We start from the raw sequence: 17284 nt of genomic DNA, 5'->3' as shown, positions 1-17284 counted from the left end.
TCATCTTAACCACATGTTTGTAATTAACCACAAAATTTAATCTTGAAACTGAACTAGACTCGAAGAATCTGAAATGCTGCAGCCTGACTTACCTCTTCCTTAGTCTCTTCGTGGTGCTTCTTGAATCTTAGTTTCACTATTCGGTTTTCCTCCCTAGTCTTTTGCAGCTTTTCACTAACAATACCAAGTGATTCCTCAAGGCCTCTAGACCGCATCTGTTCTTTTGCCAATTTGTTCTTAAACCAAATGAGTTGCTGGTTATATTCATTCATTTGTCTCGTTTGTTTCACAACCATTTCTTGATATGACTGCAGCTCATATTTCAACTTTGTTTTTCCTACACGGTTTGTTCACATGTAGTATAAAAAACAATTGGATGTCAATTAATTAAAAACAATATAGAGGAGAGGAGGGAAGCAAAAACCTTGGCAATGTTGGTTGAAGGAATCTAAGTCTCCTTTTTCAGCCATAAAACCATATAGTTGTCTCTTCCCACCAGGATGGACCTTCGCGTAACGTGATGTGCCTTCGCGTAACGCGATGTGCATTCGCGTAACGCGAAAAGTGAATCTTCCCTGAAACGGAACCCATATGATCATCGACGAGATTATCTATAAATATCATCATCGACAATATGAACAACTAATAGTAAAACCAATATGAACAATAAGATGAACAAAATATTAATTAATATGAACCAATATGAACCAATAAGAACAATAAGAACATGTTAAATCGATTTAGGGTTTGGGTTAGAGTTTTGAAATAAAGATAATGAAAATAAGAACATAAATTGATTTAGAGTTTTGAAATGAAGAAAATGGAAACATGAACATAAATCGATTTAGGGTTAGGGTTAGGGTTTGAAATGAAGATCATGGAAATAAGAACATAAATCTATATGATGAACATAGATCGATTTAGGGTTAGAGTTCTTATCATCGATCTGTATTGTGTTCCTCCACCGCCGCCGCCGTCAAAGAGAGAACAAGAGTAGAGAGAGAAAGAAAATGAAGGAAATGAAAAAATTTGAGTATTTATACAAACCCTAATACACTTCGCGAAACGCGAAGCCCCTTCGCGTTACGCGAAGAGGGTATTTTCGTCAAAAATAAATAAAGTGAGCACTAGAGCAATATAAATTAGTGGGTTACCACGGATGCAAATACATCAATCTTTAGGGTCATTTCGTCAAATTTCCCTATGTTTACAACTAAAACATATTCCATTATTTGGAAGTATTTTGTACTTGTAAATATACAAAAATTATCCTACATTCATAAAAACTTACTTACCTTCATTGATACTGACATTCCTTTATTAAAATTAACACACCTTCACAAAAACTGACATGTACCCTCTCTAGAGTACATCCCTCTAGAGTACATCCTCCATTTGATCTATGATAAGATCTTCTAGTTCATCTATCTCTTTTGCTTCCATCAAATAGTCCATACATTCCTTTACTAAGTATAGATCCACTTCTAGGACATGTGAAAGCATGTCTGCCATAAGTTGTAAATGTTTTTGATTTGTGGAAACTTATAGTAATTATGGCCCTTTGTTGTAATGATTTCCACCACGCAAGCTTGTAAACTTAGAAACACATTATTGAGGGTAGTATGTGATAGTTCATTTGATGTTTCAACTACTATAAGCATTTGATCAATTGTGTAGACTGATGTTTGTATCTACATTAATTCTGGTACCCTCCATAATGATCAGATACTTATAATAGTCGAAACGTCATTTAATGAACTATCACATACTACCCTCAATAATGTGTTTCTAATCAGATATCCTGAGCATATTCTGGTATCAACAACATGGTAGAACAATAAATAGCCTAAATTTCCACAGTTGACATGCGTCTCTCCATTGCATCGGTGTCTAGTATCATAGTCAAAGAGTCCAATTCAACCACCATCGACGAAGGGGAGTCCGATTTAACGGATATTAGAGCTGAAGTCTCTTATTCAACCATCATCAATGAAATACTTTCCATATTCGATGAATAAAGCGAGTTGAACTCACTAGGCGTCGAATCTGACCATGTAGGTAACCAAGGCTTCGACATACTCTCAAGGACCCATGAATCGAGCAAGAAATCGACTGATTTTGGCTCAATCGTAACATGCGATCACGAATCGATGTCGCTCATATAGTGAGAATAACAGATGAATCCAACTCCCCTTTATCTATGGTATATTTAGAGAAGATGTCGATCAAGAATGATATTTATAGAATGGAGATTTTCAATTGACTAGATAGAGGGGAGTTGGAACAAGTAAGTGGGTGAGTTAAGGTCTTTAATTATGTGTATTATTGTTTACTTGTATCAATGGTTGTAATAAAAGGAAAAAATATGGATAGTTATGGAGGGTATATGTTGACTAAATTGACTAATAAAGCAAATGTAAAGTTATGGTAGAAAAATAAAATGTAAAACTTATGAAGAGATTGTGGGAGTTATTTTTTTTAAACCTCACTTTCATTAATTCAATTCCACTCTGCATGAAAAACTTGTTATCTTTTTACGAAGAATCAAATAATTGTAAAACAAGCTAAGCACAAAAACATAAAAATTAACAGCTTTGTACCGTCCTCACATGTGGAATTAATGCAAATGCACTTTATTCTGGATGAATAGTGATCTAGATTCAAATGCTCTTTAGTGAATGCAAAAATTTACAGAACTAAACTAATGGTGGTGTTGATGTCCATAACAACAACTTGCAACATATTCACTCAAATCACTCCCAATTCATTTAGTCAAACGAAAAAACGTTTCTAACCTACTCTTAACTAGCAAAAATAAGTAAACTTGTATGAGAACTTATCGAGAATATGAACCATGAGCGTGAAAGAACATATTGAACACAAGAGAATTAGAGTCTTGGAAAATTGGGTCCTTTGCTTTGTTCAATTGCATCATTCTTCAAGAAGGGCGTGATCGTTACAATATACCTTCACAAAACTTATTGCACTCATATAAAAAATGTCTTTTAATGAATTATCTTCTTGTTGGTGTCACCTCATTGTTCTTGCTCGTTGGCATGCAAAATGGATGCTTTGAGTGAGTGACTCTCTACCATCCCATTTGAGGTTTGTCCCAAAAATATTATGAAAACAAAATATGGAAAAAAGCAGTGCTTATGCTTGGACCATCACAAAGAGATTAAACCACGAGCAAATGTGCAGCTTGTTGTCTTTTCCGGTAGCAATGGCAATATCGAATAGCAGCTCCTTTTATCATTCTTCATGAGTGTCAAAGAACATGATAACATGTTGATGAATTTTATAATTGTTTTGGTGTCCGGCTTCTAACTTTTCGTACTCATTTTATTTTGTCAATTCATCACATTTGTAAAAATTGCACTAGTTATAGACTATTGAGGTTTGGCAATACTTTCCTATTTGTTGGGTGGAAAAAGTTTCACAAATCTTATAATGATCTATCTAACTTATCTTTTAGTATATTGTAAGTATTTGAATTAGATAACATAATGATTGATGAATTCTCCATGTTATCCCCCAAACCCAACAAAGAGCTTGTTTAATATGTTTTTTTTTTCTAGTAATTGTCTTATCTCTCTCAAAATGAAAATTTGTCAAGAAACTTAGTTATATTCTCTTGTTGAACCTTGAATGGATTCACTAATATAGCATGGTGCTTCATTATCATTTAAAACTTAAATAATGGTTAGTTTTGTATTTCTCTCTGTTGCTGCTTAATCAAGCCCATTTTTGTAGTTTTTTATTACTGAATATTATATGTTCTCATTCTTTTGACCATATAGATATAGATTAATGGACAAACAAAAATAATCATCACAATTTTCATTATCAATAATGTTTAGTGGTATAAATTCATGACCGTTTAGTTAGTTCGGATTATTCATAACGAAATGCAAAACTTATTTTTCATTTTCTGTAATACCCAACAAAAACTCGATTTTTAAGTACGTATACTGTTTGTTAATTGAGACTTAGCAACAAAAAATCGAGATTATTTCAATGTCAACTAATGTCACAATAAGAACTTGTTAATATATTTTATATACTATTTAATTTGTAAAAACAAAATTTTCATCACATTATTATCTATGTGTGATATAAAAACTAAGTATGCATTTTGGACATTATTAAAGAAATAAAACAATGTATAAACATTTGTGATGAGAATTAAAAATAAACCAACTTTTAATACAAATTCAAGAATTAAAAATAAATTTATATTATATATAAATATTAATGTGCATTGGAAACAATGCTATGACTAAATTGAAACAAAATATTTACACATCACCAAATAAATTTTTGTTCACTCATATTATTTTGAACAAAATATTTATCAGAATAATCCCTTTAATAATTAATAAACAAACTGTTAAATTATTTCTAAGGTTTACCAACATCATATAAATGATTTTATTATAAAATTTTGTTGCTAAATTTCAGTCAATCTCATCTTATTTCATAATATGAATATTCCTCCATCCTAGGTGATTATACCTTAAAAAGGTTAGTTTCGACATTTATTAATTCTTTTATAGAGTAATATGAGTGAATATTTCACCCATGTTCCAAATCTCTAGCATAATGTTCTATATATATTTATTGGATCATTTTAGGGCTGGTTTGTGGATGCAGAATTGTTTCCTAAAAGTATTTATGAAAAAAAAACGGTTTCAAACTGATTCGTTTTAAATGAGATTGTAACTATTAATCTAATTTATTAAATCTCAATTGATAAAAATTGATTCTTATTTTTTCGATTCCGGGTACCTGACCTGTCGTCGGGCAATAACAAGGTAACCTGGTTTCTGATTTACCCAATCTGGACGGCTGGGTACCCGACCCGATGGATACCATGGCCATGTCGAAGGATGAACAATACTCTTATGTTCTCAAAATTAAAAGCTCGTAAAATATTTCTACTTGTTTTTTGAGATGAAATGTATTATACCAACCAACTAAAATCAGCTGCAGAGAGGTCAGGCATATCATACATTTTTATAATATCCTCATCCTCAAGCACTTTTATTTGAAAAATGAAATATGAAAGGTTTCATATCTAATGAGAGTTTTAATATTCAATTTCCATATTCTGAATGGCTGTTATGGAAAAAATAACAAACCTCTAGTTCAATGAGAGAAAATCCAGACCAGAGATAGGTTTGATTGATTTCAGGCAAATATCAGATTTCTCCATCCCACAGTTCTTCAAGACTTTTATAGGGACTACAGCTCTCATGGATTGCAAACTCACCTCTCAGCAGCCTTTTCTGTAGTATTCACAACCAAATATTGTAATCAATTTGAGAACAGTTAAAACAAAAACAAAAAAAAGGACTAAAATTGCTTACTTGAGGAATGCTAGATAATTTCGAGAAATGCTCGGGAGAAATAGACCAATTAAATAGGTCAAGATTTTCCTTAATCCGCGACTCATTCACGCTCTTAGGCAGGACACTGTGACCACTTTGGATTCCCCATCTGAGAGCTACTTGTGCTGGTGACTTCCCAATCTTCTCTGCCACCTCGTTTAATATAGGATCCTTCAATATTTCTCCTTTTACCCAAGTCCCAGAGGACCCAAGTGGACTGTAGGCCTGCAAACCGTTGAAAAGATGGTTATCTGTTGAATGATAGCAAGAAACATTGTAAATCTGAAAATTTTACAGATAGATGGACGCCGGTTGAATTGCAGAGGTTATGAAGAGCAGGCTGCTGCCAGCCAGGGTGGCATTCCACTTGGTTAACTGCAGGGGGGATCTTGGCGTAAGTAAGGAGATCTTCGAGCTTCTTTGTAGAGAAGTTGCTAACTCCAATAGCACGTGCTTGGCCAGAAGCGTAAAGGCCTTCCATAGCAGCCCAAGTCTCCGCAAGGCAGAGGGGAGCCATGAGTTCAGGATCCCACCCTCTCGTGCCTGACTTTGTCCGAAATGGCCAATGTATCTGCAACAACAATGCCAGCTTAGAATGTGGTTGTATTTTAATCGTCCTAGCTACTAATCCAATCCATGTCCAATGTCGAAGAATTATAATACGTTCCTAACTAGTATTGACTCTCCATTATTCCTCCTTATCAGGGATATCATCAAATTAGATATGATTGTTTCAACTCTATACCAAATTGGAACGAGATGCACAATGAGATGTAGTTTCTCAATCAACATTTTGTTCAGAATAGATAACAAAAGAATAATACTAACCAGATAAAGGTCAATGTAATCAAGTTGCAAATCAGCTAAAGTCTTTGTCAGCGCCTTTGAAACATCCTCAGGTGCATGATCACCGGACCTACACAAGAGAAATTTCTCAGGAGAATAGCCACAAATTAACAGGACAAGAGAAGATTTCAACAACTTAATACACATTTGATTTTCATACCACAACTTAGATGTGATCCACATGTCATTTCGGCTCACCACTCCATCGGAGAATAGTTCCTTCAGAGCTGATCCGATCTGTCAGAGACACTAAGCGTTCAAATCACAACATCCTCTCTAACACACACACAAACAGAGAACAATGTAATTGAATTAACCTCGTGTTCGTTGTCGTAAACTTTGGCGCAATCGATATGTCTGTAACCGGCCTGCAAACGATTAGACGATAGGAATGTGATTCTTACACGATATGCATCTACTAGTGTGCATGAAAGCAGAAAAATAACCTTTACGGCAGTGATAACAGCGTCGCGAACGACGGTTGGAGGAGCTTTCCAAGTACCGAGACCTACTGATGGCATCTTAGCGCCTGTGTTGAGCTCAAAATACTGAGGCTCCACCTTAGCTGCTTCTTCCATTTCCATTTCTTCAATCTCTTCTTCACTCTAAACCTAATAGTAGCTCTCATATAACATTGTCAACTCCTTTTAAATCGTTCCAAAAATTAATTAAATTATCAAATAGTATCTCAATTTTTTCTTATAATAATTAAAATATTATTCACTTAATTCAAAATATAAATAAATTTTGAAATTTTATCTGATTTATCATACAACAATGTGACCATTTGAATTTAAAGTAATCCTAGGATCACACTTAATCAAAACATCACAACCTAATCTATTGAAGATGTTCTATGAATCAACCCCACAATTAGTGAACACAAAATGTAGTTTGTTTTACAATACATAAGGAATGAATGACTATCTTTCAAACATGAGTATTTTTGTTTTTAGTCAATAAAAAATTCACTTAAGAACTTAACCTTTCTTACGAAAATTCTAATATTTTTTTTTCTAGTTTAGCGATAATAAAAGGTGAATATCCTTAACTTACCTGAGATCCTAAGTTCGAGGCCGTCAGACGACAAGTTCTGTGCATGGTTAAATTTTTAAGTGTGTTTGTGGGATATATGCTTAACCCGCGGGGATTAGTCGCACTTCGAAGGATACGCGGAACGTTAATAAGAAAATTGTCCCATTTTTTTTACTTACGAGAATTCATTAAAATACTACTAGAGTACTTTCTCTTAAAATGCTAGTCATAACAACTCTTGAGTGTTACTAGAACACGCCATCTTTTTTTTAAAACGACTTAATATCATTTTATTAAAAAAATTCAAAAATGGAGTTAAGATCAAAGATAGACAAATCATAGTTTTGATTAAACCAAATAAGTAAAAATTAAAAAGCATACAAAACTTACTGCATTAACCGTCTAATGAAAATTTTCATCTTTAACTAAGCTTCATTGCATTCAAACGTTCTTATTATTCATTTTCTTCTCCTCAAATATTATTACATATCATCTTCAAAATACTATTAGAGTACATCATTGAAGTTCTATTAAAGTACCTCCAAGTCTACAAGTGTTATTAGAGTACTTTCACCTTTTAAAGTGTTATTAACATGCTTTTTTCTAGTAGTATTGGGTAACAAATTCTTTGAAAGTGTTATATTAGAACATGCATGTTCATCATCTATCTCTAGGGCACTTATTTAAATAAAAGAACGAGAATCAAAATATAATTAATAGAGGTATGAAATATGAATGAATATAATTGATTAAAGTACATTTAGATAGAATTATGTAATCATTCTCATTGACAATGTTGGGATTTATTAGAGATAAATTATTAATATATTTTTTTAATCTAAATTAGTATTAATATTTTAATATCACTTTTTTTATATATTATTTAATTAAAAATATTATTATTTTTTATATTATAATTATTTTTATATATACAATATATTTAAATGTCATAATTTAATAAAATATAAACACATAAACAATAATACTAATTACATTTTTTCAAAAAATAAATAAATTAGATTCAATTTTTTTTATAATTTACAAATAAAAAATTATCAATCAAACATAAATAATGTAACAAAAAGAGTCTTTAAAATATTAAATACTAATACTGATCAAACAAATCTACATTAAATTAACGTTTTATTTATATATTATAGCATGATATAATTTTTTTTAAACAATTATTTTAAAAATATTTCATATTTAACTTTTCTAATATTTTTTAATAATTTTTTACATACATTATTATTTTTTCTTTTTTAAGTTTTTATAAATTTTTTTTTAATTAATTTATTATTAATATATAATATTTAAATTTAATTATCTAAAATGACTATATTATTATTATTATTATTTATTGTAATTATTATTAAAAAATTGTTTTATTAATTATATTTTATTTTAAATAAATTTTTTATATTATTTAAAAAATTGAAATAATTTATTTTAATAAATAAATTGAATTTTTTATAATTATTTTAATTATAAAAGAATAACTAATTTAATTATAATTATAAGAGAAAAAAGTGGGAGAGAAAATGACCGCATAGGATTCATTCCTCTATAAATGTGGAATGGATTATTCATTTGTATCTATAGGTGTTCTTTTTTGTTCCCTCAAAATTTTTCTAAAATTACCCGGTCTTTAATGATGGTTTGTGCAATTCAGAATTATTGACTGCATGTCTTACCTTCCTTAAGTGCTCCCGCAACAAGAGACGAGAGAATTTTATGGTAGGTGCGACCCGTGCAATGTTTTTAAGAAATTAAAATATTTTGGGTGTTTTAATGCAATCTATGTTAGAGATGTTGGTGCGGAAAAATATTATAACTAAGAAAATAGGATTTTATTGATAGAAATCTTAAGTAGCTACAGCTCACTTAACTTTGATATATGAAAACTAATGAGAAACTCTTAATTTAAAAGATAATGCAATTCATGACATTAAATAATGCATCTCTTGAGTTTAATCTTCCTCTCACGATTGATCTTCAACTCTTGAGATTCATCATCACATTTAATGTTTTCCAAGATTATTAATTATTTATTATTTTTAACACCCCCTCTTAATTAGTAATCTTGAGTTTTTTCTTGAATTTGTCGAACTTGTCAATCGTGACGGCTTTGGTCATGATATCTGCTGGCTGATCCTCTGTCTTGATAAACTTCATGGAAATTATTTATTGAGTAACCAAATCTCGAATAAAATGATGTCGTAGTTCAATATGTTTGGACCGAGCATGAAAAACAGGATTCTTTGTCATTGCAATAGCTGACATATTGTCACAATGAATAATTGTCGGCTCACATTGCTCAAACTTCATATCCTTTAAAATTCTTTGAAGCCAAACAGCTTCACAAGCTGCATCGGTACATGCTATTTACTCTGCTTCGGCTGATGACAATGCCACAGATTTCTGCTTTCTTGAACTCCATGATATTACATTTGATCCAAGACAAAATATATAACCGGAGGTACTTTTTCGATCATCAATCGAGCCTGCCCAATCACTATCTGTATAACCAACCAGCTTACATTCACTTTCCTTTTTGAATTCAATGCCTTGAGTTTTTGTGCTTTTAAGATATCTAAGGATTCTTTTTGCGGCTGCAAAATGAATTTGACTTGGCTCATTCAAAAATCTAGAAAGCAAGCTTACCGAATGTGTGATATCCGGTCTCGTGTTGAGATAGATTAATGAACCAATCAACTTTCTATAACTAGTTGAGTCAGCTTTCTCACCGTCGTCGTTAACTTGAAATTTTTCATTCAACGCCATAGGAGTGGAGAGGGGCTTGCATTGACTCATATTGAATTTCTTGAGCAGATCTTCAATATATTTTTCTTGAGATAGAAAGATTCTTCCTGGACTTTGCTTAACTTGTATACCAAGAAAATATTTCATGAGTCCCAAGTCTGTCATCTCAAAATCTTTCATCATTTGATTCTTGAATTCTGCCACCATAGCTTTGTTTGTTCCAAAATAGATGAGATCATCTACATATAAACATACAATCAAGAAATCTTTGTCAATAGTCTTCACATAGAGAGATGATTCACTTGTACTTCGATTAAAGCCTTTCTTGATGAAATAGCTATTGATTTTGCTGTTCCACGCTCGGGGTGCCTGCTTTAACCCATACAATGCCTTTTTTAGTCGATAAACTTTCTTCTCTTCTTCTTTGATCTCAAAACCTTCGGGCTGCTCAACATACACCTCTTCTTGAATTTCTCCATTTAGAAAAGCTGATTTTACATCAAGTTGAAATATATTTACCTCCAACTGAGCTGCAATGGCTACACAAGTACGGATTGTCTCCATTCTTGCAACAGGAGCATACGTTTCTGAGAAGTCAACTCCCGGTTGTTGAGAATAACCCTTTGCGACAAGTCGAGCTTTATGTTTTTGAATCAAACCATCCTCACTGTACTTTACTTTGTAGACCCATTTTAAACCAATAGTTTTCTTTCCATCTGGCAAGTCCACGAGTTCCCATGTTGAATTTTTCTCAATTGTAGATAACTCGTCCTTCATTGCTTTTTGCCAATATTCCTTTTGAGAAGCTTCTTGGAATGACTGTGGCTCACAAGAAAATAATCCAAACTCAATTTCATCATAAATGTCTTGAACCATTCGGGTCTTTCTTGGAGGACTATCTGAATCAGGTTCTGAGTCTTGTGCAGAAGGTTGAGATGAGCTAGCTTGGGATGTACTAGCTTGGGATGCAATTGGATCAGTAAATGGTTGTGATCCCAAGTCTTCAACTTCTTTCCCCTTCCAATTCCAAGTAGCTTTTTCATCGAAAACAACATCTTGAGATACAATAATTTTGTTGTTCAATGGATTCATCAATCGATATCCCTTGGATTCATCACTGTAGCCAATGAACACAAGTTTTTGGCCTTTTTCTTCAAACTTCTCCCGACTTTGAGATGGGATTAGAGCATAAGCAATACTCCCAAATATTTTTAAATGATCAATGACGGGCTTTTTATCATACCAAGCTTCAAATGGAGTCTTATTTCTGACCGCTTTGGTTGGTGATCGATTGAGAATATATATAGCTGTGTGAACAGCTTCAGCCCAATATAGATTTGGAATTCCCTTTCCTTTCAGCATGCTTCTCGCCATCTCTACAATCGTACGGTTTTTTCGTTCAGCTACGCCGTTTTGTTGTGGAGATCTACTGACGGTTAATTGTCTTTTGATACCATTTTCTTTGCAATATTCTGTAAAGGAATTTGAGAGATATTCTCCTCCACGATCAGTTCTCAAGCACTTCATTATATGACCACTTTCCTTTTCAGCTAGAGACTTGAATCGTAAGAAAATAGAAAATGCTTCGGACTTTTGATTAAGAAAATAAATCCACATCATTCTTGTATAGTCATCAACAAAGAGAATGAAATACCTCTTATCTCCAGGAGTAAGAGTTTGCATCGGGCCACATATATCAGAATGGACAAGTTCAAGTGGTGCTTTTGCTCGCCATGTAGTTTTGGGAAATGGGAGCTTGTGCATCTTTCCATAAATACAACCTTCACATATATCATTCATCACTTGAATAGAAGGAAGTCCAACCACCATATTTTTCTCTTTTAGCAGTTGAAGTCCCCGTTGATTTAGATGACCATATCGAAGATGCCAAAGCTTAGACAAATCTTCATTTTCAACTTTTAATGCACAATCATTTTTCAATGGAAACGTGAGAGAAAAAGTCTTATCTTTCATTTCGACAGTTGCCACAACCACATTCTTCTTTTTGTCAAATATTTTGCATCTTCCATCATCAAAATATACCGAGAAGTCCTTCTTAATAAGTTGTCCAATACTAAGAAGATTATATGAAATATTAGGGACATAAAGAACATCCGTGATAAGCTTTTTATTACCTCCCGAAGTTGGAACAGCAATGGTTCCTTTTCCTTTCGCATCTTGATAAGAACCATCTCCAAGAACAACGGTTGAAGTAATGTCTGAGTTGAGCTCCACAAACATATCTTTATTGCTGGTCATATGGTTGCTAGCACCGCTATCAAGATACCATCGACTGTTTGACTTCTCTTCACCATTCAGAGAAACAAACATAACGTCATAATCTTCTTTCACAAATTTTGTATCATCTTCTTTCTTCTCCTGATTTTGAAATCGACAATCCCTTTGAGAATGATTAGGGATTTTGCATCTTTTGCATTTGAAATAACAATCTTTTGACTCATGATTTGTTTTCTTGCAAATGATACAGAAATAAGAATCACCAGATTGTTGTGGTGCTTTGCCTTTCCAACCGAATGCCTTTTCATTTTTCTTACCAAATTTGTTGTGATGACTTCTTGAAAACGCTTCTGGTACTTGCTTGGATTTGAAGGCTTGATCAGTTGATGGAGTACAAGAACGATTAATTCTTTGCTCATGTGCTAGAAGAGATCCAGTCAACTCATATATTGTCATTTTGGACAAATCTTTTGATTCTTCAATCGCAGCAGCAACATGATCGAACTTTTGAGGAAGGCTTCGAAGAACCTTTTCAACAACCTTTTTGTCTTTGATTTCATCTCCGCTGCTTTTTTTTTATTGACAATAGTAGAAACACGAGAAGAAAAATCTTGTACCTTTTCTCGATCCTCCATCTTTAGATTGTCAAAATCTTTCCATAGGGCTTGGAGTTTTAATGCGATCGTTTTCTCCGTACCTTGAAATTCCTGTTTCAATATCACCCAAGCATCTTGAGCCTTTTTTACTCCAAAAATACGAGGGAATATGGTTTTCCCAACTCCTTGTTGAATATAGCGCAAAGCTAATGCATCTCGTTTTTTGAGATCCTTTTCAAATTTCGCATATCCTTCGTCGTCTTCATCGGGCACATCGAGTTCTTCTTCATCTATCATATCCCAAAGACCTAGGGATATGAAAAATGTTTCCATTTGGCTGCTCCAGAATTCATAAAATTCGCCTTCAAAGATAGGAACTTGACTTGGAGAGTATGAGAATAGAGTAGATGCCATTTCAAGATTGAAACGTAACCTTGCTCTGATACCAAATTTGTTGGTGCGGAAAAATATTATAACTAAGAAAATAGGATTTTATTGATAGAAATCTTAAGTAACTACAGCTCACTTAACTTTGATATATGAAAACTAATGAGAAACTCTTAATTTAAAAGATAATGCAATTCATGACATTAAATAATGCATCTCTTGAGTTTAATCTTCCTCTCACGATTGATCTTCAACTCTTGAGATTCATCATCACATTTAATGTTTTCCAAGATTATTAATTATTTATTATTTTTAACAAGAGAACCCTTAGCTTACCTTTCTCTGCATCCCGTAAAAAGTAAAAAGGGATGAGGAACCGAAAATAAAGTTCTCTGGGATAGGCCTTTTTTGGGGGGAGGGGAGAAATAGCATAGGCCTTTTTAATTTAGTTTGTACATGTTTTAGATCGATCCTCTCACGGAAGAATCGATCTAATTAACTTTAGAGTCGTCACTTTAGTTTGTTTCTTAAAGAAACTAAAAAAAGAAAACAAAGTTTTATTTTAAGGGTTCGGTGTTTGATTACGTTTGAGAAAATATCATCATTGTTATGTGCCACACATCTATATTAAATGATAGTCTTTACTCCTAAATAAATGGTCGTTTAATGTTTGAAGGATTGTTACACTTTCGTTCTGAGTTTAGAATTCTTTTACTCTTTTAAAAATATTGTAACCTGTGTCTAGAAGGTCTAATACTATTCATTAGGTGTAGACAAGGTAAAAATAAAGAACTCAGAACATTATTCCCGAAAAAGACTAGAGAGTACAATTGAGAAGTGAAAATTATGTATTTGCTTGATTATAGATCGAATTGATCATCTTGGTGGAAAATATTTCGAAATTACAATAAAGCTCGGGCCTTGAAAATTTCAGGAGCGTGAACTCTGTGTACAACACCGCTGAGAAAAGACCATCATCGCTATGTCTCACACGTCTATCCTAAATGATAGTATCTTCTCCTAAATAACTAGTCGTTTCATGTTCGAAGGATTGTTACACTTTCGTTCTGAGTTCTTAATTCTTTTACTCTTTTGAAAATATCGTAACATGTGTCTAGAAGGGCTAGTACTATTCATTAGGTGTAGACAAGGTTAAAATAAAGAACTCAGAATATTATTCCTGAAAAAGACATGGGAGTACAATGAGAAGTGAAAAATTCTGTGTTTGCTTGATCATAGATGGAATTGAGTATCTTGGTACAAAATATTTCGAGAATTACAATGAACCCCAGACTTTGAAATTTTCGGGATCGAGAACTCTATGTACAACACCGTCTGAGAAAAGACCATCATCGCTATGTCCCACACGTCTATCCTAAAGGATAGTACTTTCGTTCTAAGTCCAAAACTCTTTTGTTCTTTGGAAAATATTGTAACATGTGTCTAAAAGGACTAGTATTATTCATTAGATATAGACAATGTACAAATAAAGAACTCAGAACATTATTCTCAAAAAAGACATGAGAGTACAATTGAGAAGTGAAAAAATTCATGTTTGCTTGATTATAGATTGAATTGAGCATCTTGGTAGAAAATATTTTGAGAATCACAATGAAGCTCGAACCTTGAAATTTTCGGGATTGAGAACTCTATGTACAACACCGTCTAAGAAAATACCATCATCGTTATGTCTCACACGTCTATCCTAAAGAATAATCTCTACTCCTAAGTAAATGGTTGTTTGATTTCTGAAGGATTGTTACACTTTCGTTCTGAGTTCAGAACTCTTTTGCTCTTTTGCTCTTTTGAAAATATCGTAATTTGTGTCTAGAAGGCTAGTACTATTAATTAGGTGTAGACAAGGTAAAAATAAAGAACTCGGAACATTATTCCCGAAAAAGACACGAGAGTACAATTGAGAAGTGTAAAATTACGTGTTTACTTGATTATAGATCGAATTGAGCATCTTGGTAGAAAATATTCCGGGAATCACAATGAAGCCCGAACCTTGAAATTTTCGGGATCGAGAACGATATGTACAATACAATTTAGCAATGATATTTTTTAGAAGTGTTTCAAAAAATTTAAAATTTCTCAAGCTGGTCGAGAATATTTTTAGTAGCATGTTGCAATCGAGTTTGAAATTTTCGGAGTTATAAAACTCTAGTTATGACACTACAAATATACACATTTTTCTCAAACGTGCCTCAAAATTCTAAATATTTTTATGGAGGTCAAGAATATTAAAAAGAACTTGCAGAATTAACTTTGTAATTTTTCGAATAGTAAAACTCGAGATATAAGGTCTAAAAGTTAAAGAAATTTTCAACTGAGTCCTAAAAATTTAAAAAAAATTATATTATTGTTGAAAATAATATTCTTGACTACCATGTATTTTTTTAAGATTTTCTAAGGTGACTTGTATATAAATCCATGAAAGCATGTCGTTTGCTAAACATGAAAAGCAAACAAACCCTACACGAGAATTTAAAATTTTTGATATTGAAAGTTTAGGATAAAATTAGGAAATTCTGAAAGTTCAGGGATCAAATCGAAGAATTCAAGAAATCCGAGGGCTGAATTTTCGAAAATATAGAAATATTTTGAAAATAAAAGTTGGGTTTAAAATCAGACCTAATTTATGTCGGCAGGTGTCTATTTAAGAAAATGCCGGAAGTTAGAGGACGGGATTATTTCTAGCTTATAATAATATAAGGTGAAATCATGAATAATGAGAGGACAAAATTTCAACTGGATCAGGCGTACTTGTAAGGATTTTAGGGACACATGGGTACCTTGTGAAGAAACGGTTTTTGTCTTCTTGTGCAGTGGCACGATCGTAAATCTTTCTGAAGATTAATTTTGACCAGATTTGTTATTTATGTTTCACCTTATACCATTTTTAGTGAGTTTTTTTTTCTCTCTTCGTTACTTTAATTTATTCTTTAAATTAATTAATTTCTTTTTAAATAATACATAATCAACATATCATTTAGAATAACAGATTTAAACCCCAAACTTGCTTAAGGCCTTGTTCGTATTTGGGTTTTCAAAATAACCCAACCAAATCAATTGTCACTTCACTCCTCCTTTTATCCTTCAAATTAATAAGTCATTAACCAAAATACTAAAATACCCTTTATTTTAAATTATAATTATTTATTTTATTTATATATATCAATACCTTTTTAATTCTTTTACCAAAAAAAACATCATCATTTCCTCAAAATTATCACCAATCATTACCAATAATCATTTTTCTCTCTGGAAGTCCAGATTATTTAAATAGCCTGGACCGAACAAGGCTTCCTCTTATTTACAACGTTCGCACTCGGACTTAAACTAACTAAGGGTATAATCCAACCTAAAGGTTAACCAAGCGATGATCGGGAGCATGGTTCATTCATTATTCAGGCAGTCAGTCAAGTCACGTAGAAACGAAATAGCATTCATGAAATTATTTAGTTCATTCAATGAATCAATTACATATGAACATGTGAAGCTTACACAAGTATTGACATGAGTCTTACCTTAGCAAATGAGAGGAAAGCAATAGAAGAACTTAGACAGTAGAAGAGGAAACTTCAGCAGGCTGGCGAATGAGGCTTCGTTGGAGATGATCTTCCTTTTTCGGGAGCAGTTTTCTTGCCTTCACGGACTTCTCTCTCTAAAATTGAGTAGTTAGCAATTAGATCTGGCGTTAGAGGTGAGGTTGATAACCGTCTGTAATTAAAGAATGAAAGGTCTTATATATATATGTGGTTTGAAGGTTAGTTTAGGAATTTTAGGCTGAAAATGGGTTAAATGGGCTGGTTAATCGAATGGGCTGTACTGAGTCATTGGACGGGGTTTTGGACCCATGGACTGGATAGCCACGGTTCAGGGCTACAATTTTGACTTTGGATTCAATTCATTTCATCAACCAAGGCCCTAACTTATGACTTTTTTAAAGTTTTTCAAATGATCCCTTACCCCATTTCTCTCTTATCCTCGAATAGAAACTTTGGAGAGCTTCTCAAGACAACTTAG

At 32.8% G+C, this 17284-nt stretch overlaps 1 protein-coding gene across 1 annotated transcript; it reads right to left on the bottom strand.

Annotated features, from left to right (window-relative positions):
* Positions 1–4977: 4977 nt before the first annotated feature.
* LOC124910668 (NADPH-dependent aldo-keto reductase, chloroplastic-like) lies at positions 4978–16970 on the bottom strand. The gene is made up of 8 exons (XM_047451343.1): positions 16786–16970; positions 6683–6847; positions 6554–6604; positions 6397–6473; positions 6219–6306; positions 5686–5961; positions 5370–5615; positions 4978–5288 (listed from the first exon to the last, which is right to left on the bottom strand). Exons 2-8 carry the CDS (start codon positions 6818–6820, stop codon positions 5202–5204), a joined length of 963 nt encoding a protein of 320 aa, XP_047307299.1. The 5' UTR covers positions 6821–6847; positions 16786–16970; the 3' UTR covers positions 4978–5201.
* Between the last annotated feature and the right edge of the window lie 314 nt (positions 16971–17284).

The sequence above is a fragment of the Impatiens glandulifera genome, chromosome 7 (assembly GCF_907164915.1).
Source record: "Impatiens glandulifera chromosome 7, dImpGla2.1, whole genome shotgun sequence".
Taxonomy (NCBI): domain Eukaryota; kingdom Viridiplantae; phylum Streptophyta; class Magnoliopsida; order Ericales; family Balsaminaceae; genus Impatiens; species Impatiens glandulifera.
Note: the sequence above shows the minus strand (reverse complement) of the source record. Positions and strands in the feature narration are given on the sequence as shown.